Source organism: Apteryx mantelli, chromosome 5 (assembly GCF_036417845.1).
Source record: "Apteryx mantelli isolate bAptMan1 chromosome 5, bAptMan1.hap1, whole genome shotgun sequence".
Classification (NCBI taxonomy): Eukaryota; Metazoa; Chordata; class Aves; order Apterygiformes; family Apterygidae; genus Apteryx; species Apteryx mantelli.
Window position 1 is genome coordinate 75,243,594 of NC_089982.1, and position 26,194 is coordinate 75,269,787.

Genomic DNA, 26,194 nt, shown 5'->3' on the forward strand with positions numbered 1-26,194 from the left:
ATTATACAGTAGATGAAAGTACCTCTGTGTAGTTGTTTTGAACTTGCCCCATTAATTTAATACATTGGGGGCCCAGCCTTTGGTTTCTACGGGTCCTGAAGCAGGTGACGGAGGTATCATAGATGGCAGGTGGGTGTCTTTCTCCTTTTATCACCTGTTTGTGCAAGTTCTTGTGCAGAGCAGTTGTCTTAATTTTATCTTTACCATGAAGGCATTTGGTGCACTGCATGATGTGTTACTACAGCCCAGCCGGGATGTTGTGTTGCAGAAGGCATATATTGTGTCGGTTTGGTCAGGAAGGGCTAGAGCTATTTGCTGCCACTAAAACAAACGTAGAATTTTTGCCCTTGTTTGTTTGCTTGCTTGTTTACCAGCTTGCGAGTGGTTGTTTATCCTTATCAGGCCTTTTCCATTTCCCAGCGAACTGAGGACTCCAGGAGCAGATAGCGACAGTGAGCTCGGTTCCTCCTGCTGGTGTAAGGAGAAGCCACCCGCGTGGGGGCCGTGTTTGGGTGTAAGGTTGGTCTGCAGACCCTGTCAGAGCACCTGCCCGTGAACTGCAGGGGAACAGCACGGCAGCACAGGGGCCTTCTGCTATGAGCTCGAAATACACGGAATTTCCATTTCCCTTGGTGGGGCATCCCTTACATATACGGGTATTCAAGTTGCAGGAAGTCACTGCCCAGGTGAAGGGGAGACAGGCCCGATACAAAGAAACACCACTTCTCACCTAGCCTTTGGGGCTTTTCGGCATGGGAGAACCATCTCCCTTTCAGGACGGCTCTTGCAGAAGGCCTGCTCACGTGCCCGGTGCTGCTTATACTGACAAACCCCACGGAACAGGACAGAAAGGCAAATACTCCCTTTTTGACAGGTAACTTTATTAATAATGATCTCGAATCTGTCGCACCTACCGGGTGCCAGTCTTTTTTCACACTCTGCAAGACTTTCTGGAGAATAAACTAGAAAGGCAGAAAGTTAGTTGAAGCTACTAAGACACACATTTGTAGGTGGGTCTATTTTGGATTTTTTTTTTTTTTACAGAAGTTTCCATGAATGTGTGTCAAAAAACTTAAATACATCGAGAAATACAGTAGAAAGACTATATTTACAGTCAATTATAATGGGCACTGCCAACATATCCAATAACAAAAATAAAACAAAAACTTTCTTCATGTTTCTTTCATGTTTTTTTCACAGAGATTTTTAAATATGATTTTGTTTTTTAAAAAATACAATAAGGAAATAATTACATTCTTAATATGAGAACATTATTTTACAACATACAGCCTGGGCCAATTAATTTGAAAGTGACTGAAATGAAAATTGGTACGAAAGCATTCTCCATTTGAAAAATCAAATTGCCACAATCATCTCATTTAAAAAAAACCCTTTGATCCCCCCAAATTATGATCTGTTTTTTAAAAAAGCATCACCCATAACAAAAAACAATATAAAAAGCACCTGGTACGGTAATAGGAGTTTGCTGAGGAAGCACAAGTGTAACATTATCTTGAAAGACATAGAAATGCAATGGTTTAAAATACAAGAATTTTCTTTAAAAAAAAAAAGTCATACTGCTCTATTGCTGACTTTGCCTGGTGATTCTGAAATCTAAAAACATTGAAAATACAAGTTCTGTTGCTTTTTATAAAAAAAAATTGTACAGCAATAGTACTATTCAACAAAACGGAGTGTATTTCACAGCACTGAATGTGGTCTACAGCGAGGTTATTTCTGGGAGTTTGTTGCTTTCTTCCTTACAAGACCTTGGCCATTGTATCGAATGGACATGTCACGAAACGCGAATTGCGACCCCTTCTCGTGGGACAGGAGAGACATTCGCTCACGGCTACTTGGGGCCGGGGCGACTTTCGGGGCCGGTGCGGGCGCAGGCAGGGAGCCCCACGGCCGCGGCATCGCCCAGGGTGCGCCACGCACCCTCGGCCGCGAGAGGAATTTGCGCTCGGGTGGAGATTAAGAAGAAGCCCTGTTCTCTCCACACGCTTTTAAAGGCATAAGGGGTGGAAGCTACAATGCCAATGTTAGGTAAATGAGACTGCCTCAGAATAATTTGGCTTTCGATGGGTCTGCGGTACTTGATGTGGGACCACTTGTTAATGGCAATGGTTACATCATTGCAAATGTTGACTAGATGCCTAATTTGCATCATAAATATGTACAGATATAAATTAAATATTTATTGAAATATACAAATAAATAACTTAATTTGAAATAAAAAGCCTAAATGAACTTACTTTTGCTTCAAATTTGCTTCTGCTAATATTTATGGGATACTTGATACTGTTTAGTCCATAGTCATACAGTGTAGAGTGTGCCCTCCACTTATGAAGAGTTAATAAGTAAGCAGATGACCTAAAATAAAATAAAAATCCTGTTTTCAATGAAAACCATGCTGACACTTGCTTCCTTACTGCATTGCATTCCTGAAGCACGCTGCACAAAGCAGACTCCCAGGAAGCAAAGAGTAATAATTGTAATTTTGCACCTCATTTCTGCTCTATTAAGGTCCGTGGGATCCCTGGCACTAATTTCACTTGGAAACAGGATAAAGCCCTTACAGGTGGACCATTATGGACCTGCTTTTCAAAAGCCCTCAGCATTCACCATGGTCTGATTTAGGGGAGCTGCTAAGCGCCACGTCTTTTTGATAACTCTGCGCCATGGTCCCAGGCCTGCTCCTGCAGGATGTCCTCTGGCATCCATCCAAGCTTGGACTACCAGCGTACACTTAAACAGTTACAGATGTTTCTTACTAGAGGTAACAGGCAAACTGTAGGCCTGGATGATAACAGGATTTGATCCTTGGTAACTGCTGTGTTGCCAACTTCTGTGATTTTAAGTGCGAGTCTTGACTAATTATCAAGATTCTGGCTCTAACATCTTGTGATTATCTCAAAATATGAGTAGTATTTTAAATTTCTTAATTAAAGTCATTTTCTAGTCCTTACAGTTGAGGAGAAAAATCTTGAGAATGTGATTGAAGGCTCTCTGAAGGCTTAAAAAACCCACAGAGGATAGATTAAAAGAGCCCAACTTGTTGTTTGTTCTCTCTCCTGATTTTTAAGCTAATCTTGAGATTTTGAAGGACTTCTTTGGCAATTTACTGCATGTAGCCTCAGGAGTGACATGGATAGAGACAAAGACACAGAGATTTCTGTAATTCTACAGGCTAAAATGCAAGGCACAGTTTCCTAGTAAACAGAAATAGAGTCCTGTCTGAAAAATTCCCCAATTGTTTGTAAAATCGTTTATAAAGAGAGGCTGGAAATTATCATCCTTTCAGTCTGTCTTCCTCACAAAATAACAGCTGAGGTCAGAAAAGGCTAAGGAAACCAAGTACAGCAGTGTTCTACAACTCAAGTTTAACAATACTGCATTATAAAAAAACAAAACGACTGCATAAGCTATTCTGAGTTGCCATTTTCTGTTGAGGATTAATTTTTTTTCTTTTTGAAAAGTACAGAAATGAAGTAATACCTGGCTTTTAAAAAAAACAGGAGAAATCATTCTTAGAAAATATGACCTTTGAAAATGACTGGTGCTTCAAAATAGTAATAAAAAAGAATGTATTAAAACGCATTTTTAAAAGTATGGCAGCTTTTTATGTCACAATGACAAAAGCATCTGTCTAAAAAGTATCAAAAAATGCTTCACAGCTGAGTTGTGTCGCTCCATGGTCTCTAATCACCACAGAGGACAGTGGCACTGAAGAGTCCTGACTTCCCAGTTCCAGCAAGTCATGCCATTTCTGTGAACACATTTCTTCATTTTTCTTTTGCCCTGTGAACAGCTAATGGCAAAATCACTACAAAAGAACAAGTCTTCTCTCAGCGACCGCTCTGGCAGAATCCTGAAAGTCGGTATTACCTGTAAGAGTACATCTTATTTGAAATGATTTCACATTGGTCTTAAATAACGCACCAGTCCTCAGTGCTGTTCAGGCCATCTGATGCAGTATCATTAACATTGCTGGTCTAAACTGTTTCCGCAAAGTAAACTTTCCATGGCAACTATATGCTCCTTTTTTACTTACTATCACTGTTTTGGCTTTTGGTTTTCATTTTCTGTACAAATGAAGTTGGAAATAAGGAGTTAAGGTAATAAAAAGGGGCACACGTAGTTACACAGCAATACAGTAGAGGGAATACAGGCAAATGAGGGCCAAGCTACCATTAACTTAACAGAATTATAAAACCTCTTATGTTGTATCACTCGATACCACTTTACAGATGAGTCTTTTGCAGCCTGTGTCTTGGTCCATAATAGGTAAGGCCTTTATGGAAAGTGAGTGGTTTTGCTATACTTATGTTCCATTTTTCATCTCCCATTCCTGGAAGGGGGGAAAAAAAGATATGGAAAATATTAGAGAAATCAGGGTATTTCACTGATGTCATCAGCTCTGCTAAGCCAAAGCCAGCTGAGGTCAGTAACAGTTTTTCCATTGACTCTACTGGATCCAGCCTTCTGCCCACAAATTAGTTAGGGAATGCTAACAAGTAGGTCCTGATGCAGTTCACGCACAGCTTCCCCTCCGCGGAGCTATATATGGCAGCTTTTTCCTTGCGCACTGCAAACAAGCCATGTTGGTTTGCTGCAGAGGGCACTTAGGGAGAAAATGTGCAAACTGCAGTGGGGCTAAAACAGTCGGCTGGAGCTGAGCAGGAGAGAGGCAGATCTGGAATACAGGAGTTACAAGAGAGAAAAAGAAAAACTCAGTATCTCTCATAAAGAAGAGATACCACCAAATGATTGTTAAACTCTTCAATTTTTTATGATAAAATCACAGTGGACGCCCATTTCTATGGCTAAAAAGTGAGTCTTACTGAGGTAGAGAGACTTACAGGGCAGGGCAAAGACCTGGCACTGAAGAAAAGCAGGTTTAGTAACTGCGCATTTTTTTCCCATATACATAATCTGAATTGAGCTATTGCTGTGTAAATTAAAGACGTCACTTTGCTTTTCCAGGCCTCGCTTTCCCCACCTGGCAGACGAGGACAGGAGCAGCAGATACGAAGAGGGATAGGCGCAGCCGAGGACAGCCATGCTGTACGTGTTCACCGAGTTATGCCCTTACGGCCAGGAGGAAATGCTGACTATATGAAGCACTTTTAGCCTCCAGCCCGATGTAATCTCTGCGGAGCGATTGCAGAGCTGCTCCCTGGCCAGGACCGGGGTCTCCAAATGCATCTCCCACCCATCGCTCGGCAGAGATGCTCTGCAGGCAGCCGGCTTCTTGGCTCCCGATCTGAATTCCTGAATTTAACACTCATTCCACAATGTTTAAGAGCTCTAGCTGAAAACTGTTACTTATACAAGCAAATATCTGTTTCTGCTGCTGGAAGCAGTAATGGCATTAGTTTGGCTAAACAGCTGCATGACCATGACTGCTTTTCAACCATGGTAAAGCAACAGGAGAGATCACAGTTGGTGGCTTTAGGGCTAGAAGAAAAAATTCTGGCTTTAAAGTAGGTAGATAACATTTTAAATTTTTTATTTATTCCTATTTTTAAATTTAAATGGCACTTAAAGTTTAATTAAAAATTAAATTAAAAGTAAAATGCAATGCAGTTTTAATATTCAGTTTTACATCTCAAATTATGATAAACCTGAATTTTAAACACTATAGTGGTGGTTATTTGGATAGGTTACTTTTTAAAAAGAATATTAAATCTATATTCCCCATATATAAGCTGCCAAAGCTCTAAAGGAAGTCATTGGCTAAGCAACTGGGAACACAGTTTCTTAAAGTGTTAAGTAACCCTTGAAAGCAGCAGCTTCTTCTGCAGGTGCGGGAGGAACGTTTTCTTTGTTTCCAATTCTCCAGCTAGTTCAAGCCCATGAAAGAATCTTTAACTCAGCATTGACCGGGAGCTGAAAAACTGGAAGAGCTTGTTTTTGTCTCCAGACCCTGGACATAAGCAAAATGGAAGCTGCTGACATTCAGTGCAGGAAACTGCATTGATCATTGCATAACATTTTGGTTTTAGGAACTGATTTTAAATATGAAGCATGTTTAAATAATTGTTTTTCTTATATAGCAAGGGTATTTAAAGTATTTTACTTAACTAGCAATGCCAATGCAAATTGTTATTTTGCATATTTTAATACAGTTCCAATTTCCAGCCAAATAGAGATGAACAAAATCACAATTAAAAAATTATTTCTGGCTACTTAGAAATATGCATCATTACTTTCTAAAAAAAAATTAAAAAATATTTAAATTAAAGTCAGGAAAGTTAAAAATCCAAATAAATGTATGTGTACATGTACAGTGTTTGCCCTAAATACTCAGCTCCCCAAACTGCTGATAACTCCTACATTTAACACCAAATCTGTCCTCTTTTTTAAAAAAAAAAATCGTTACCAAACCCTGCGACTTTATAAAAAAGGTGCAGCTGGATGGTAAGACTTAAAGCAGTGTTTGATCCATGCTGCTCTGCTCCAGCTGCATTCCCACGTCTCTGTGCCTCCCTGTCGCACTGATGCACCAAGCAGCGCCAGCCTGGTGAAGCAGCACTTTCAGACTCTGCCTTTCGAGCAAGCTGCCCCGTTCGAGCTCTTTGCCGCTCCGCTGGAGTCCAACACTGCGACACTGCTAACAAACTCAGCTGCACGTTTTGAAGCAGCCGCTGCCCTAGCAGGAGTGTGGCAGTGCTACGGGCTCATCAGCACAGCAGTGACACGAGGCTGGTGGCAAACAGGAGGTGGGTGAATAGCAAATCCACGCGCTGGGGCTGGCGAGCAAGGAGGGGAGTGCAAGGAAGAGCAAGAAAGGAGGCGTTCGATGGTTAGCAATACACATTGGAGAGAGCAAAAAAAAAAAAAAAGAAGAAAATCCAACGTTTTCAAGGGTTATACAACCTTTCATAACATTGGGAGCTTTGCCAGTTGCTGAAGACACAAGCGTTAGCATGGACATGAAATCAGCCTCACTCCCACATACTGCGCTTTCACGCGCCCAGCGCCAAGTTCTGCTCTCGGGATGCTCACGTGTGACTCCCTTTGCTCAGCCGCGTCCAGGAGGCCTGGGCTCGCTCAGAACTGCAGCAGGCCAAAACACCCGCGAGCCAGATCCCACCCTCGCGTACGTCCGCTCGCTCCCGCGGGAAGCGGGGCGTGCTGCAGATGCATACCTGATGGCAGAACTTGGCCGCAGCACAGGGCAAATGGGTGCAGCACAGCTTGGGTTGCACTAGCTAAGTCTGAAAAATTTCACTGTTAACATTTAGTGCATGAGGCTTTTAGGAAAAAGCTGTTAAGGCTGAATTGGATACTTTATTTTTCCCATGATGAGAACTGTGCTTAGGAGCTCTGTATCCTTTCTGATTAGCCTCAGCTTATGCCCAAGATTCCTCTGTGAAAGAACTTGACCAACCTATCATGCCCACCAAAGGACCATCAGCAAAGTCAAGCAGCGCAGCAGTCTTTCCTATATGGTATATGCTGAGCACAGAAATTAACTACAGCTGTAAGGTATTCTTTACACCAAAATTTTTCAGGTTTTATTGTGTCCTGGTTTCTCTTTAGTCTCTGTAAAGATTAAATGGCTGGCTGGCTTTAACGTGCCTGCCTAGTGTGTAGCAAGACTGAACCCAATCCACACTCCCTTTTGCAAGGGCTGTGCTCTACCCGCTAGACTGCGGACCCCTAGTAATGCTATGCTGACACGCAAATCTAAGACAAAGTGTATAGTTAAAGATGCTAGCTTTTATGAGACAAATTATGACATAACTGGAGTTGAAGTTTTAGAGTACACAAATCCTTTTGTGGGTTTGAAACAGAAGCAGCAAGCATCAAAGTTAAATAGAGCTGAAACCAATTATTCCAAGTTTCATTATTCTGAATTGCATGAAAATGAGTCAGGCCAAGTGATGGGGAAAGGCCACTGACACCCATGGAAAAGCGGGGGGGGGGGGCTCGCTGGCTGCAGAGGGTGCAAGGGTCCCGCAGATGACACGGCAAGGGAAGCAGCTCGTGGCCTGGGGGACGCAGAGAGGTTAGCTGAGGTGGGTAGGAAGGCAGGGAGAGAGTAGCATGTGCCATAAAAGCAAATCATTTGTTGACTTGATGATTTTTTAGTATCTAGCAGATTTAGGCACCATAATGCTCAAACTCTGTAAATGTGTATAATCGATGAAAGCAATGTAGCTGCTCTTAACAAAAATTACTTCAAAACAATCCCTACTTTACAGAAAATGTCATTCTTTTGAACAACAGAATGGAGCGCATTATGGAAAGCAGATGTCTCTGATTATTATTGTTTATAATTACAATTAGCAGTGAAAAACTAAAACAACAAAAGCTTGGGCCAATGCTGTTCCTGTCACCCTTGCTTACATGCTGCCTGCATGCTACGCAGGAACATTTTTACATTGCTGGCCAATTTAGCCCTCAAGAACTGTCGTGCAAATCTCATTTAATGGAAAGCACAAACATTAAAAAACAGTAACAATGCTATAGGAACACAAACTTCAGCCTGGTACTTGTCAGGCTAAATTCAATTAATTCAATTCCTACTTTAAATGTACATTAAGGGTAGATACTTGCACAACACATTTTCAGTTACTATGCTTACAACTATTCTGTTCTTGCATCAGCTGATTAGATACAATATTATCTTGTTTCAGAAAACTTACTATAACAATGCTCTTAACCACTTATCAGCTACAAAAATTAGTGTACCTTTCTCAATTTTAATGGACTGGCTAAAGCACAGACCACTTACCTTGCAAATGAAATTTATAAAGGAACAGAGAGAAAAACAGGGAGAGAGAGAAAAACAGCCAAATCTTTCTCCCAACGTATTTTTCAATTCTTCTTCTGCAAATGCTTCCCAAAAGTCATTCCTGACTGGAGGATAAACATGCAGTATTTATATAGTAATGTAAATAATTTAGACATGGCACAGTCTCTTCTTGAAGCTAAATTTCACCCACAGAAATTTAAGCAGCAGCAGTCTATCTCTCTCTCTCCACAAACAAAAAGATTTAAAAAAAAAGTAAGGAAAAGGACACAAAAAGAAAACTAGACGCAAGGCTTCTCACCTTTGCTTTTCGGAGTACGTGGCCTCGACATGGAGAATTATTTGACGAGGGAGGTCGCTTCAGAGCTGCTGCGCTGTTCACAGGTATTGAACATTCAGTATCACTAGTGTCACAGCTGGAGATAGGCGAGTTTTCCAAAGTTCGGTGCTTGAAAATTGGGGACTAATAAAGAGTAAAAACCCTACACTGAGTTGCCTCCAAATAGTCACATAGGCAATATTATCTATCTAGACTTAGAAATGCAGATTTTTTTTTAAAAAAAGATCATACTCATTAAAAAAAAGTCATAATAGAGATGGAAAAAATGAAAAAGAAGTTGAAACAAAATAAAACAAATCAAAGCACATGTGCTGTGATGACAATTAATTTTCATTCTCTGTCATTAAACAACAGTGGGTCATATGGAGGGATCAACACATCGCTCATTGACCCTGCTATAAAATCATAATATGAATAATAATTACATACACAGTGCCTATGATTCCCCTGTCTACCTAATCCCCGTTGCTGTAGAAAGTACACCAGATGCAGGTGCAGAACGCAAATAATGCAGAAAGGAATTTAGTTCTGTTCTTACTTCCTGGGTTTAATGAACCTTCTGAAAACACTCAATTCCCACTCTTTTCATCGGACACTGAGCACTCACAGCCCATGGCAGTCGGATTTGAGTGTTTACTGGCTGTGCATACCTGCGGGCTTGATGTTCCTGATTTGGGCTCGATAGCCAAGCCCAGTGTGATGCCGCCCGCCAAGGCTTTCTTCAGGCTCTCCTTCACCTCCGTCAGCTCCAGCTCCAGGTTTACACGCTCAGCCTCCTTCTGCTTACATTCCTCCTCCAGCTTCTTCAGCTTGTCTTCGAGAATCACTTGAGTTTTCCTGCCTGTCACCCAGAGCAATGTTGTTATTTCAACAAGAAGCTTAAATTAACACTTACAAAACCTATTTTCTCTAAAAGAAAACAAGGAACAAGGTCTCTAAAAATCACTGACTTCACAAAAAAATTACATACTTAGCAAAAACCTTTTTTTTCAGGGAAGATGTTTAGCAGAAAAAAAACAAACGCTTTCTTTGAGGTCCCTTCCCTAGGTTTCTATCTAGTTTCAAACCGGTAGTTGTTTTGTTGTTTTCCCATGTCACTAAAGTATAATTAGCCAGTCACAACACAACTTGTTCCCACAGACTGCTTGCGAATGAGCGGCTTCACTCCCCACCACTGTCATCTCTAGCTAACACAAATGCATCTAGTTAACCTGTGTGTATGTGCACATATGTATGAATATATATATACATATATATGTACACATATATATATGTAAAAAAAAAAAACCAACCACCCAAATATAGCCATTACAGAGTGCACTTTAATTTCAAAACCAAACCTCATGTAGTGGTACATCTTCAGCCTAGAAGGTAAATCCACTCGGGTCAGTAAATGGACCAAGTGCAGCAGTCAGCCCAGAGAGCCCCCCCATACCAGCATTGACTTCGATGGCAGCGCGGAGATCCTTTCTTTCCTTTCGGAGCTGCGCCAGCCGATTCCGGAGCGCTTCTTTCCTCTTTAGCAGTTCCTCCTCTTTGCTCTGCAACCGCTTCGCGTCCGCCTCCACGCGGTTCTTGCCGTATTTGTACTGCTCGGCATCTGCACATATTACATTGCCGTTACATATTTGATCCGGTTGTTGCCTGCCCGCTCGCTTTCAAAGGAACTTATCACAGTTTAAGACAGGAGAAAGCACGATCACAAATACATAGCCTCTGAATTTATTCTCAGCTTAACTTTGGCTCAATCAAACAGGCTTTTGCAGCGTGTGTGTATGCACACGCACACGTGCCTCCTCAGCTGTTTCGGCAGCTCTTGGCCTCAGTGCCTTGGGTAAACTAACAGTAAAACCTTAACCTACTCCCTGAAACGCAACATCACATAAACTAGTTCATGTTTTGAGAAACCAGCTTAACAGTTCTGTTCCACTGGCTTTTCCTCACATTTCGTGATTCCCGCTGAGTTCTGAAGCACAGCTACTAATGATACAAGAGAGATTTTTTTTTTTTCTCTCTAGATTTATATGGGGAAAAAAAAAGAGAAATACCAATTACCTTATAGTACTCTGGTTTTATAAATAGCCTTGTCTTTGCCTGCGGTTCAGAGAATGGAAACTGGGCTCTTTTTTATCTCTGAACCCTTGATTTTTAATTGGAAGGGGTCAGAGGAAAAAGTACCCATTTGCCCTTTTTGCCTAGTTTCCATTTCTACTTCAAGAGAAGGCTTCAGTACTTTAAGCACACATCTTTTCTCACCTGATGTAAGAGAACATGATATGCTCACTTTTTTGATACTTAAGATCTTTTTTTTAAATTTCCCACAGAAATTAAAATTCATGGCTCATATTTCATATTTGTGTTCCAATTTATATCAGAGCCACTTCTATATGTGTTCCAGTCACAGACTCAAAGAAAATAGGTCATCTAAACAGATCACTTTTTGGCCACATATCTGAAGACAGAGTCAACTGTACCTAAATCATTCCTGACAAATAGTTGTCAAACCTGTTTTAGTCGGTCTTTAGTAAGAGATTCCTTTACCTCCCACAACTATCTATTCCAGTGCCAATCCACCTGTATAGTCAGAAAAATATATATTGTTTTCCTAATGTGTAACCCAAATCTCTCTTGTTCCCATTAAATGCATGACTTCTTAAAAATCTACCTTGGGCTCCAAAACCATATTCATTCTTTCTCTAGCAGAAGTCTTTGCCATGTTTTAAGAACACAATTATATCTCTTTTCCATCTTATCTTCTTTAAACAAAAAAATCCCTGCTAGGCTTGTTTTTAATTACCCAAGGCTCTTTTTCTAGGACTGGAAATCAGACAAGTCTCTCCCCAAATCTTCCTTTCTTAGTATAAAGTTCCTTTAATGAGCTTTTATCTCAGAAAGGAAGCACTCAAATTACCTACAGGCAATCCACCTGTCAAGGAGACTTCTCTTTCTCTATTTGCCCCTCACCAGCTGAAATCTCATCTCTTCCAGGAACCTTTTGAGCTGTGTAGTCTTCATTATTTTGTTATATCTATCTTTTTCATTAGGGATAAGAATAATTCCACTTATGAGCAACATAAAAAGTCCTTCAAGTGTCTTTCCTAGCTTCTCACCCCTCTGTCGCAACAGGAATACAGAATTACTCTTTGCTCCGAAAGGAAGAATGGTTACTGGATTCTTTCCTGCGTTGGTCATGATTTTTTTTTCTCAGCCATATTTCATAATTATTGTCCTGTGTATGACATCATTTTGCCCTCGGGAACGTCTGGAGTGATAAAGAGTCGCCAATTCACACGGGAGCTCCTGTCCCAAGTGCTGGTGGCATCTCCAGCCCAGCCTCTCGGCCACAGAAGACCCATAGTGGCCTTTACCTTGTTTGCTAGGAAGAAAGCTACTTTGGCAACCTCACAACTGCTTTCACACACGGCAGCTGCGAGGAGATAGACTTACTGGATACTGTGCGCTTCACGCACGACACTGATTCAGATTTCTTTGGTTGGCTATTTAAAGTTCTCCCTTTTCCTGTGATCCCATTAGCAGTTGCAGGAGGTTTCTTGCCTTTAAACTGTTTGAAAACAAAGCACAAATAGGATCCGGTTATTACTGTACCACTGGCATTACAGTCACCCTCTCATCAAGGGCAAAGCTTGACAGCGGGACATAAAGCTGCCTGCTTAGAGGATCCTTTTAATAGACTTAATTGATTCAGCTGGAGACAGCGCTTCCTCTAGAGATTTCGTCACTGAGCCCTGCCACTGCTACTCAGCGAGCTCCAACAACAGTAACCACCAGGAACCGCTTCCTGTTTGCTGTCTGACCTTTACATCACTGTGGTACATAGATCTTTGTTCAAAATAATACATTTACTACACATTTTTTAAATATTAGGCACTAATATACCAATTTCCTTTTACACAAACTTCAGTTAATAATTAATTTATTTTTTTTTAACTTAAAAAGGGCATACTCTCACAATGGCCAGACAAGCTCACACGATTACCAGAAACGGCCCATTTCGTATGCAGTCGGAGTGCACCCCTGCTATGAACTGAACCCAGGGAAGAGAAACAGTGTCCTCACTAACCTTAAGAGTTTCCAGCCACAAAGTATTAGCCAAGCACGGGACATACATGTGGCGTACTATGTTCACCTGCTTCTAAAAGCTTTGGAAATGTCACAAGAATAAAGAATGAACTGACAGTGCAATGAGTTGCCTGCTATGGCAGACTAGCAGTCCAGGAAATATATTGCTCGGGTCCGTCTCCGATTCTGCTACTTCTAATATTCTGATACAAAGTTTTTTGCAGGGATTAAGTTAACACATAATATGACAGGTACATTGTACATGTGAAATACTTAGCTAACTGTTCTATTTCAGATTAGACTGAATCTCTGATGTCTTCGCGATACATTCACAGGTTCCCGCCTGTGTTTCCCCAGTGCTTATACCATCCCTCAGCTTTCAGGGCACGGCCACAGCCTCCGGAGTCGGTCCCCATGAGCGAGGGATGCCCTCGCGTCTCCCTGCTGTGGCAGGCCTCTCTCCAGGGCCTGGCTGCCTACTAAGGCTGAGCACAGAGGACTTCATGTGCTCTCTGCACTTCCATTTCGTCTCAGGTCCACAAGCCTGAGCCACCCTCAGAAAACAGCACAGACACAGGCTTAGATTTTTTTCAGGGGAAGAAAATAGCAGGCAGTTATTTAAATATAGTACATACACAGTATATATTATAGAATATGCTATACATGTATCTATACATATATATATATAGCTATAGTATATATAATATACAATTAGTCATTCTAGAGATGCTTTTTTTTTTTTTTTTGAAGTCATCACCAGGCCTAAGGAGAAAGCAGAAAACTAGATACGCATTGAAGTTACATTTGGAAAGTCACATGTGTTCTTTTGTTATTTTCTACATATGCAAATCATCATGAAACTGTGGGAAAGGCCTTTACAGGTACCATAAGGAGACAGTACTTCCACATCGGGGTTTACAGCTTAGCAAAACTGTTCCATTTGCAGTGGCTCATGACCAAACTCTGAGCACATCAGTGATAAAGACTAACTGACTGAAACAGTCCAAGGTCCTTAAAATAACAATGAATAAACAAAACAGCCAAAAATAAGAAGCTTTGTTACAGTATTAAATAGTACAGTACCTGTGAGATAGATCCCCTCCCCATAGCAGAGGTATTAGTGACAGACTGAGCAGAAGACAGATTGGAGGAGACAGGGTGTTTGTAATGGTTAGAGGATAGTTTGTCAGCAGATAACCTATTGGCTTTTCTGTCCGCTGATGGATAGCGCGCAAAGATTTTTGGAGACGGCAAGTTATCGTACAGGCCTGCATTATCATAAAGCATTTCTTCTCCAATGTTCCTGCTACGAGAAGTAGGAAAGCCATCTTCCGGTTCCCACTGCAACACACATACTTTTGCAGTTAGTAAACAATACACCATGCAGAACCTAAGTGAAATTAAAACATTAGTAAGTTCTTTGACCACAGAAGGCCCTTCACGTCTAGCAAGCATAGCCTTATCACTTAAACTTGAGTCAGACTACCAGGAAAAGTGCAGGGGGACACAGTGTGGAAAGGAAGCCCTGTATTACATGTCTGGTAACCTCAGTCCTTTGGATCTTCTGCTATACGAGCAAGCCGGTACTATCCTACCCCCTTACTGTTTCATAGACTGTATTTTCAATTGATAACTCTAACACTGAAGGGGCACAAGAAGAAATGTCATGCTAGTTCTTTAAGTGGAATAAGTTGGCAATGGCATTCTCGTGGGCTACACAGAAGAACCTGTAGGATTTCATCTGGTACACAATTTGTTAAAAGTAATATAGCCTAACAGCAAAAGCCAAGAGTGCTTTTTCTTGTTTGTATTTTTTTTTCTTCAGGCTATATGTCTTTCCGGTGAATACCAGCTGCTGGTATGCTAGTATTACATTTTATTTGCTGGAAAATTATTATTCTGAGCTAACTATCTAAAATAGCTACAGGCCATTTCCTCTTTATTTTTTTCTTCAGAAAAATGGAAAGCTCAACAATACCCCAGTGATTCATTCAATTAATCTTAAAAGAAACCATGAGTCTGGCTGCCAAATATCCTTCCTTAATCCATCCTGGCTGTGGCAGCATACTTCTCATATGAAGGCTTAAGCACATCCAAGTACTGCAGATCCAGACTACTCACCACACATGCTGTTGTATGTTGTTCCCCAGAGAGGTTTTTCTACCATCTTTCTGACATTATTATGACATGACTGAGGACTGTACTTGCAGTCTGCTTAATACTTCGAATTTCTGTGAATTTCTCTGAGAGTTCAGCCTTCGCGAGGGTCTTTAGGAAGCAGCCCAAATTGAGAGCTGACATGAGCCATAGCTCCCCTCTAAATCCTCTTAGGGACCACATACTACTATGGGCTAATATCAATTATGTGTTAAACCTTATTACACATCTGCCTAAGATCAGCTCTGCAAATCATGAAGACGGAAATGACCCCTGTGGTCCTCCTTTGGGAAAAGCAGTACGTGCTGTCAAAAGTCATACAGCCCTGGGACAGAAAGTCTTTCTTTCAATGGACATCAACAAGTGTCTGTGGTAACTGAGTCCTTAATTTTGCCAGGTCTGGTGTGATCTAAAATAATACCCCCTCAAGTCAGTGTTATATTCAAGGACTTGGCAACAAATCATCAGCAGGCAGCTGCCTTCTAAACACATGTTGGCTTGTGTGCAGGTTAATGTACACAATATGTCCCCCACCCCTAATACTCTGTAGGTGTGAGAGAAGTTTGCAGTTCCCAATCAAAAAAACAAGAGTTCATTTGGAAACTGCCCAGTGGTGCTTTTTAGATAATATAATTTTCAGATGTCCATGCATTCAACACATGCAAACCATTTGTCCCGTGCAAATTAAATTCTTACCGATCCATTTATGCAGGGAACATCATCGTAATGAAGTGCCATTCCACTTGGACATGCGTAGCCGTTGGCAGTGCTTCCCCGATACGGATTTGTAGATATAACTCGCCTGTTCATAAAACTGAATAAAGCAAAATAAAAAATAATAAAAACCAGAGCTTGAACCTAAGTCTAAACGATGATTCAGTGGTTTGTTCCCTGTATCTGATTTTGTAGCCTGGAAGCACACATCTTCTCACTTTCTGCAGGAAAGCTGAGGATTATTTTCCTTTCTTCCTTTGCTACTCACATGTTGCTGCTAGCAGCACCATATGCTATCACAACATATGTTTCTGTATTGTATTCCGACAGTGGGGATAAGACAGCGAGAAAGCCAAGATGGCAACAGCTGTAACTACTCAGTGGCATGTTTACAGGGGAACCTGCTGATCTAAGTTATAAGCCAGCCTGCCAGTGTCCCATAAAAGTTTCCCTGTTGTATCGGGGAGAAGCAGGTGTTTCTCAGGGCATGCATGTTCACGGGGGATGTGCGCTTAGGGATCTGGAGAAACAATAATCAAATCCTGCAAAGATTTGACGAAAGTGGAACTTAGATGAAATTAAGTTAACATTTCCATCAAAATTTGCTGAATATTTTATTCCCCAAATTCTGCAGATTTTTCACGTTCAGATCAGAACTTTTGGCTGGGTAGGGTTTGAACAATGGTGCAAACCTGATTCCCAGGCTGGGTTCCCGCAATTACTTTACATGCACATTCTTGTTATGCACAGTGGATCCGAGCCCCCTGAAAACTTCAGAAGGGATATATACTTTTCTTTATTTCTTTTTTTTCTCTCCCCAAAACCAGGACTGTAGCTTGTTTTACTGGAATTCTGCAGAACACATGCAAAGTGTAACTGACTACAATAGGCTTTGTGTTGGGAGCAAAGCTCTAGCAACTGCAGAATGAGACCCAATAGCAATAACTACATCAAGGGTGAGTTTGCCTTTCAAGCAGCCTCTGAAATGGAAGGAGGTACACAGAGAGATCCCAAATAATTCCTACAGATGCAGGTATACATGAATGGGAAAACAAAGACTTCCACCCCAAACAATGGAACTATTCAGGCTCTGTGCTGACATTCATAAAATACGATAAAGCCCTCCTAAAGCAGAGGAGTGGGTTGTTTGTAGTGCTGGCCAGAAGTCAAGAATTCTGTGGTTTCGACATTAACTTTCTTTTGGCGTTGGAATAACATCGAGTCCATCGAATTGCTTGCGCAGAGGGAGACAGGCCTCATCCAGCTATTGCTCACCTGAGCCGCGAGAGACGCCGGCTCTCAAGAGGGATGAACCTGCCTAGGTCAGTGTGAGACTTTTTTGTCTGCCACATCCCAGATGGATGTACTGGACTAAGGGGGTGGAATAATCATTAGACAGAAGGTTTTCTTACCCTCTTAAAACAGACAAACAAACAAACAAACAAACAATAAAAAGCCTAGGACAGATAAAAATGTTTTTAACTTTGTCATATCTCGTACTTTATTATACATTATTAAAGGGCTGCTCCTTTTAATGAAGAACACTAAAGTGTTTCTGGTTAGTCTACATTTGCAGCTGTTATTATGTATTTTTCAGTTAAGTAGCTTCATCAAGAGTGATGCATGATAAATGTCTGACAGCTGAGATATTCATTAATGACATCTGATGCACCTGCAGTAACTATTTCCACCTCCAAAAGAAGCTAACATTTATCATGTATCTGCAAACACTGAACCTAATTTCACTCAGCCTCATTAGCCCTGTTTGCAGATGCATCCATGTAAATTAATTATATTCTAAACCTACTAGATGAGAAAGCAAATAGAAAAAAAAAACACATTTGGAAACAATTTTTCTTCAGTCTTTCCTAGATACCTAATGATTTACATAAAGAAAATTAACGGGCTTATTAATGGAGAGCCAATCACTTGGCAAAGCATTAATCTCAGTAAAAGAATAACCAATAAACCTGATGTGATTTAATGATAATCAAATTTTTAATGATAACTACAGTCAATTTAAAATACTGCTATTTATTCTATAAAGGACTGCCAATAATATTTTATTAACACTTCAGTATCACTGTCATTTCTCCTAATTTTCTAGGAGTAGCTGAAGATCAGAAGACAGTTACTCTAGTTGCTTACTGACAAGCTCTTGCAGTCTTTTTAAAGACACCCAATGATTGAACAACTTCTAAATGTGGGAATTTTGATATTTTGCAAGTTAAGTTTGACATTCCTTCCTAATATGTGGTCTAGTTGCATATGTTTTTTCACTTGGCTCCAATTAGTATCACATTTGTTCAGAAAAGGAAAGCCAAGCAGTATTTGGGGGAAAAGGTTTCCATTCTATTTCTTTCTTAAATGTGGTTAGTATTAGATGCTGACTGAAGCAAAAATACATGTCAACACAGGATGTACTTCTTGAGTCCTGTTAACTTCAAAAAAATACTAACAGAAGTCTATAAGCTAAATGCATTTTGATTCTGTCAGAATGATTTGGCTTTCACAAAACTGGGATCGTGCTAACACTGAGTCACTTTGATTTCTATCAGAAGTCATTCAACCTAGATCCTGAATGAAGCTGCATGCTTTCCCACACTAACGTTCTCTGAACGCTTAACTAAGGGAAGAGCTTTTGGAAAGCTCTGAAGCTCTTTGCCTTTTCAGTGCTTACAGTCTGCTTAAATTTACGATGGGCAGATAGGGTGTGAATCTCTCGCATATTATTAAGTCAGACGAATTACCAAGTTGTGCAGAGAGCCTCACTGCTGTGAGCGCGGAGCGAGCCCACCACCTCACGGGAGGATGCCTTAGCAAACTGTCTCGTCAGGCAACCCGCTTCCAACCCTGTGAAACCACCTGCTACGGCTGCAGCAGGAGATCCCACATATCCCAAGTATTCATCCACGCTAGATTGCTAAACAATCTAACGCAGCCAAGGAAGAATGACGGTCCCTTCCCACCAAACGCTCATTTAATGCCTAAATTGATTTGAACACTGAAATCACTGCACTGATGCTAAGTATGCTTTGCTTTTCTTACTACATGACACAGGATCTGTGATGAGGGATTCACTGTACTGATTTGCATTTCAAACAGGATTTCCGTGCTGTGCCTATATTCCACCTCCTAAATTAAAATTCAAAAATAAGTTGGACTGGTGTGATCTTGATGAATTTTTTTAATTAATTAATCAAAAAAGAATTTCAGACAAAAACACTGAGAATGTGACTATCCAAGCCTTAAACTTGCTACGCATTTTTAGTGGTTCTGTTCAGATATAAATATAAATACAGCCAGTAGGTAAATGAATGTAATCTAGGTAGCTACAAATTTATTTAAATTTCAGCATTTTTCCAGGGACAGTTCTAAGGCTTCAGGCAAAATAGAGGAATAAAATATAGCACTGAACAAGTAGCCTTACTGAAAAAAAGAGTAAAGATTGGAATAAAGTTGGCTATCATCATCTGCATCTTTTACAGAATTTAGCAGGATGCCAGCAAGATAATCTTAAACACATCCGAGATGCTGAGACACTTCAGGAGTTCGTTATCTGGCGAAGGGGGGATTTTGATAAGCTGTCTTGGCACGAGAGTTAACATAAGGATATAAATTCCCACAGTGGTGAAACGAGCCCGGCTAATTTAACGCGCCTTACCAGAAGGTCTGTTTTGCAGCCTGGATGACACTCGCAGTCATTTCCACGTCGATGTAGTCATAGTGCAGGGCTCCGGGGTCTGTGGAAGATCCAGTTTCAGCCAGCAAAATCCCAATCCATCTGCCCATGTCTTCAGACGATGATGCCTATAAGGAGAGGGGAAGAATGTATGTGAAGTCCGCAGTCTGCCACTGAACTGAAGGCATTTTTAACATTATTTCAAAACTGTGCATTTTTCTTGGCTGACAAAATGCTACCATATTGCACAAGAAGCTCTGGTTTCTCTCTGTTGAACTCCTGAAAAAAAACAGGCTTTTCATTAAATTTGCTTTGCTATAAGGAGTGCACTTTGAGTAAGCTATGTGCTCATGAGTTATGACGTAATACTAAGTGGACAATCTCAAGAAAAGAAGAAAAAATAACTATATAGGCTAATGGATTTAGATTCGTGTCACACTTATTTTAGATCTGAGAAAACTGAAAGTTATGACAGCATTATTTTCCTACGCTAGGCTGGGGGATTTTAGTTAGGATGACTCCTGACAAGAAAATGTTAATGCTAAGTAGGAATGAGAAAAGAAAATAATGAAATACTAGAAGGAATATTAGGGCTTTTTTAAATTTCAATATATTTTTCTGTTTGATAGTATTTATTTTCCTAATGGCACAAGTACAAATATGATTACTCTTACAAATAATTTTTGAAATTCAATTCACCAGTTGCAAAGTTAAACAGTAACAAAATAAAAAATGGAAAAAACAGGGTGGGGGGGAGGAAAGTGTGCGGTTTCTATAGGAACTGCTTCTAAATTTCCATTTTCTTTTTTTAGTATCTTACCACCTTTCACAGTGCCTTGAATTGCCATCTAGTCTTTCAAATTCTCTGAAGCGCTCACATGTAATAGGCCTTGTTCCAAGGACAAGAGAGTAACATGACCTGCACTTGGAAACCCAGCACGTTCAAAGTGTCTGTCCTGCCATTGAGAATGAAAGGCTGCCTCCTCCTGTAGTTTCATTATACTCGGCTTTGAGTGTCTTCTCATTTCATCTTGCCAAATAAAATGAATAAAGGCAAAAAAAAAAAAATCATGGACAACTTTTCATAGTCCAACTTTAACAAGGTCTGAAAAGGAATACATTTTTTCCCAATTTTTAGTTTCATTTTGACTTGTCAGTTACATCACGCCCTTGAGTTTGCTGCAGAGAAGTTAAATGCAGCAATTAGCCATCAACAGAGCCACTGATTGCAGTTTTCCAGATCAGACTGGTTTCATATACCAGCTTGCCTGTCACCAGCAGCCACCATCAGCTCTTTGAACTGGGATCCCACCAAAGTTGTGAGTATTTTCCCAGCTTAGGTTATTAGTTGTCTGGGCTGCATTGGACTATAGCTGTCCTCTTCTCTGTTCCCATTCCTCCAGGCACAGAGTTACTGTGCATGTAATGCAGATGATGGTATGACCCTGGCAGTGGTAAGAGTGTGTCCATGTGTTTATGGACATCTCTCTACCCATGTGGCATGTAAAGAGATTCACCAGCTGGCTGGCATACCAGTTTTTTACCTTAATACGGATACAGAATGAGAATCCTAGAAGTGACTCATATAGGTAGCAGACATAAATGAGAGTTAAGAGCCCAAAGAGTTTCCATCAACAGTGATCCATTAATTAACTACTGCTAAGGTATTTACCTAAAGTAGTTATATTATCCCTGGTATGAGAGTGTGCCTAGAGAAGGAGCACAGATATTTCAGTAACAGGTCAAGGGAAGGTCAGAACAGAGATGCATGGTGGAAACATCTCACTGAAGAAGCTTTCTGAACTGCAGTATGCGACTTGTCCCTAAATCTCAGTTCTTTCTTTGCCCACAAATCTTAATTTCTTTTTCCTCCAGTATTTATTACCCAGCTCTGCAATAATATTATTCCAAAGGTTTTTTGAAAGGTCAGGTTGTATGAAAGTGCCCCTCTAAGTTAGCTTGTGGGTGTCCAGAAGAGGCATAGCATTAACAGCCACTGCACCTCGAGCACGGCGACCTCCTGCCCGTTTCGAAGCAGCCGGAAGGTCAGGGGATGCTTGGAGTCCAGCCCTGGAATGACCTCGCAGCCGCGGAGAGGGATGGAAACTATGTGGGTCTTCAGGTCTGTCCTGTCCTTGTGGAAAATGAGTTTATTGTCTTTCACTCTGCACCAGCGCTCACGCCAGCGGTTGTTTGAGAGCACGTTGAGATATCCTGCAATAAAATGAAACAGGAGATATTTAGTTTTGAGTAACTGTGACTGCCCAAAATTTTCTGGGGGAAATCACGGCTGTTAGTATATGATTTGGTGATGAGCTAGTTTCTGTTAACATCCAAAATCAGTTTCTTAAAGACATAATAAACTTCACCCATGCAATACCAATCCATTCTGCTTTGCCGGGAGGAACAGATTAGCACAGTCAGTTTCCCATGTTGATTATCCCATTCTAATTTCATTTAGAAAGAAGAATGCACTTTGCATTTGCAACTTTCAGGAGCATTTTTAAAGCAGAATTTAAGAGATCTCTATTGATGCCAGTGAAAATAAAACAAATATTGTTTTAAAAATCAAGACAAATATATATGAAATTTAGCTAAACTTTAGAACAAAAGCTTTAAGTCAAGATTTTTTTTCTCAGCGATAATACACTACCTTTATAACAAATCAAAATTTCATGAATAAATTGCCTTTTAAAAAAAAACCTTACTCTTCTTATGTTCACAAATACAGTGTCTAGGCAAAAAATGTCAGTAAATGGGCAGTGTTTTTCCTCCTCTGTCCCACAGCAACCATCATCCCAGACTCAAACTTTAAAATCAAGACAACGCACAATTTTGCTGTCTCATTTAGTTTGGAAATAAAAAAAAAAAGATCATTTAATTTTGGTTCCCCTTTACAAATGGTACATGAATTCAGCATATTGATACGACATAATATCTTGCACAGGCCAGAATTTATATAAAATATTTATCTTCTTTCTCATGCCTGACTTTTATTTAAGCACTTAATCACGCTGGACAGCTATCTCTTTGGTTTTCATTAAAACTATGACTTGTCTCCTAATTTTTCTGGGCTTCCCTTCCAACATTATGGTTCCAATGTCAAAGCTTGATCCAACAGGATATGGCAGATCAGAATTGTGCACATCCTAGAAGGTGCCATAAAAAAAGAAGGAGGATGTGCATAATCCTGTGATTTTGGCTCCTTGTGATGATCAAATTCTCCAGCCTTCCTCCCTCCTCCCGTAACAAAACCTGCAGAGCTGTGCAATATAACATAATCCCGAGAAATGGAAAAGCGTGTGCAAGCCAGCTGGCTTGTTTTGGAGGGATAGTTCCATTTTTTTTCAGGCAATATTTTTTTTCCTTCTTCTCCCATTGCACCTCTCAGAGAAGCTCTTCCAGGCCCTCATACTTCCTCTGAATTAAGCAGGACCCCATGCTTTTCCTCCCAAATATCCCTACTTAAAATTTCAATAGCTGACACGCCCAACACGCCTTGTGTGTGCTGGGGCATTTGCAGCTCAGCTTAGCCCAGGTGGCCAAAGAGAAATGCTGCTGTAGTGAAGAGTCTTCCTTGAGACTCAGCACACAGGTGGGTTTTCATTTCCATTCTGGCTGTGTGTCCCCTGCAGCCCCCACTGCACTTTTCCCTTTGTTCTTGGGAGGCAGAAAATTAAGTGAAAAAGCCCTTAACTATGCAGCAACCTCCAGGGCATTGCACTGAGCCAGTTTTCTGATCTTGAGAAACTCCTTCTGCAAAGACTTCCTGCAATGACCAAAGCATAGACACTTATAATATATATTTTTCTATAAAATCTGCAAGTGGTGTTGAGTAGAGCCAAATGCAGACCACAGTAATAGCTATACTTAGGCCCAGATCCTAGATAATGACAGAAATATTATGAATTGGGTTGTACAGCTGAGGTTAACATCTCACATAACACAGAATAATCAACAGACCATGAGACCCAGGAAGTTTGAGCTTTTATGGAAGCCAGATGCTTCAGAAGATGTATCTGGCTGGACACAGGTTTTCCCAGCTGTTCTTTTGGTTGATAAATCACATCTGTATTTAGCTGATGTATAGACATGTATATGCACACTTATTTAATCAAAGCTTGCTTATGTGAATGATTCCCAAATTGTGGCTTGAGAGCCACCTGTGATCTCTGAAGTTCTCACTGGTGTTCCACAGATCTGCTCTTCTCACATGGGCAAGCATCTATTGCACTTCACGCAACTAAGAGTTCTGCCAGCTGCTGCCTAATCACAGCTTTCTGGATTTCCCGAAGTTTTCCTAATCAATTAAAAGGGAAAAAGTAATCCCTGACTTTATTCAGAATCCTGTGCAACTGCTTCACAGCTTTCTTTCTATAGGATTTTTCTGGGGGGTCAATAGGTTGGCAGAAGGGTGGGTTCAACCTTGCTCACATAATAGAAGTGTTAGTTAATACTGGAGCACCAGAAGGCATATCAGGGAATGTAACAACTACATTGCATTGTTTGAAAACACCAGAGCTGTGACAACACCAGCTATCTGCATTACACAAAGTCCTGAACAGTGAGCAAACATTAACAGCTAAGATGCAAAATGTAAGCAAGAAGGTTGTATTTTCTGCGTGCCTTTAAATATATGTTCTTGGTGTTACCAAGCACTACAGTTGTCTTAAGGCGTGTTTAACACTAGTAGTTGAAACAGTCTACAAGAAATTGGTTTTGTGCATATGTATCAGTTTAGGAACCCCGAGTTAAATGGGATCACTTTGGCTGAGGCTGGTCCACTGCTGTCATGATTGCCATCACATATAACCTTAGCAAGAGCCATCATAAAAACACTTCTGTCAACAAGAAATCTTTTCTGTTTTCAGCCTAAATTTATTTTATAATCCAGCCTATATTCCTCTTACATCCATTTGTTCAAAAATTATCCTTGTGCTTAAGTAGCTCTTGTTTCTCTCTGTTGTTGGTCCACATTTCTCCTCCCCCTCATCTTTTCTACAGACAGCAATGATACTCTTTCTTAGCCTGTGCTATCATTTCATTAAATAATTCAAGCTCTTTAAGTCCTTTCTCAAATGATAGGCTCTTGATTACTCTGCACCTCTTTCAGTCTGAGTGCATCTTTCTGATGTTGGGGTAAGAAACAAAGCAGTTAAACAAATTTATATGAATTTCTAGGCTACAATTTTATAAAGTTTTAGTTGCAAAGTGCATTTAAGACTCAAAGACAAAAATCTCTTACCACATGTAGGAACATCTTCTTCAGCTGATGAGGTCTGTTCATCTGTTGATGGCTTTTTCTTTCCTAAACCGATGATCTTTGTTATTTTTTTCCCTGTTACTTTGGTCACTGTGCCCTTGGCCTCTGACTTTGAACTTTTTTTTCTTTTCACTATCAAGAAAGCAAAAGTGTGCATTTTAGTGTGTTTGAATAAACTGGTGAACAGGGAGAACCTGAATTAAAATAATAGTTCAAATAAATAAACAATCCTCTGCAAAATACACATTCAGACAAAAGTTGCAGTCTGCAATGAGATATACACCCTCATATGCCTTATATGCCCTCATTAATACTGATACCTATAAATATCTTTCACCCTGTTAAAATCATGGCATATGAAAGGATAAGGAAAACAAAAAAATTAGGCTTGTATTTTATCTAATCTACTCAATCTGAAAGTCTCTTCTACAGCAGTCATCATCTAATTTATCAATATGACTGAGCTACCAGCATGTAAATTTACCTCATATACATAAGAATAAAAATCCAACTGGATGATCATTCATTGGTCCTAAACATTTATCTCAAAATACTTCAATAATTAAGTATTTAACAAACAAAGAATATGCCTGCCTGGCAAAAATGCCCCTGCTATTTACATTAGATTAAGATATCTTATCACAACAGACCTTTTGGAAAGACAAGTGGTATAAATCAGCTATTAATAATTAAATTAGTGGGATCAGGACAATGATTAGAAGTGGGCACTTTTTATGATCACACAGACTTAAAAGGAAAAGCTCTGCAGAAAGAAGAGACTTTGCTAACATCTAGTCCAGGTTTTCACAAACTTAGTATGTTACTTGCAATATTATGGCTCTATGCACTGAGGTATATTGAACTACTGAAGGTAACAGGATCAAGACTGGGGATAACATTTTTGCAAGTGCCTACCTGAGTAAAATCCTAACTAACTCATTGAAAAATAAGAAAAAAAAAAATTGCTAAGACTAAACAGAATCAGAAAGAAACTTATTTGCAAAACAAAATAAATGAAATGAACTTCCTTTCAGAAATAAAATTCAAATAAGTGGTTTGGATTTTATCAACAGAGCTAAAGTCAGTCTATTAACTGACTGAACTGTGAATTTATCCATTAACTTGCCCTGATAAGTGATTTTGATGAAAAATACAATTTTAGACTAGTTACTGTGATTGAGCTGCTGTAAG

At 40.2% G+C, this 26,194-nt stretch overlaps 1 protein-coding gene across 2 annotated transcripts in view; it reads right to left on the reverse strand.

Moving 5' to 3' along the window:
• Positions 1-860: 860 nt before the first annotated feature.
• AFAP1 (actin filament associated protein 1) overlaps positions 861-26,194 on the reverse strand; it is a 123,715-nt gene continuing 98,381 nt past the window's right edge. The window contains exons 9-17 of one of the 2 annotated variants that reach the window (XM_067298265.1): positions 24,986-25,135; positions 21,743-21,954; positions 19,723-19,868; positions 16,041-16,158; positions 12,555-12,669; positions 10,543-10,707; positions 9,758-9,948; positions 9,069-9,230; positions 861-4,354 (exon numbers count right to left, since the gene is read on the reverse strand). In XM_067298265.1, coding sequence (XP_067154366.1) covers positions 4,328-4,354; positions 9,069-9,230; positions 9,758-9,948; positions 10,543-10,707; positions 12,555-12,669; positions 16,041-16,158; positions 19,723-19,868; positions 21,743-21,954; positions 24,986-25,135 — 1,286 coding nt within the window. In that variant the 3' untranslated portion in view covers positions 861-4,327. Of the gene's footprint in view, positions 4,355-5,864; positions 5,933-9,068; positions 9,231-9,757; positions 9,949-10,542; positions 10,708-12,554; positions 12,670-16,040; positions 16,159-19,722; positions 19,869-21,742; positions 21,955-24,985; positions 25,136-26,194 lie in introns of those variants that run through there. The other variant, XM_067298264.1, reaches the window with a different exon arrangement.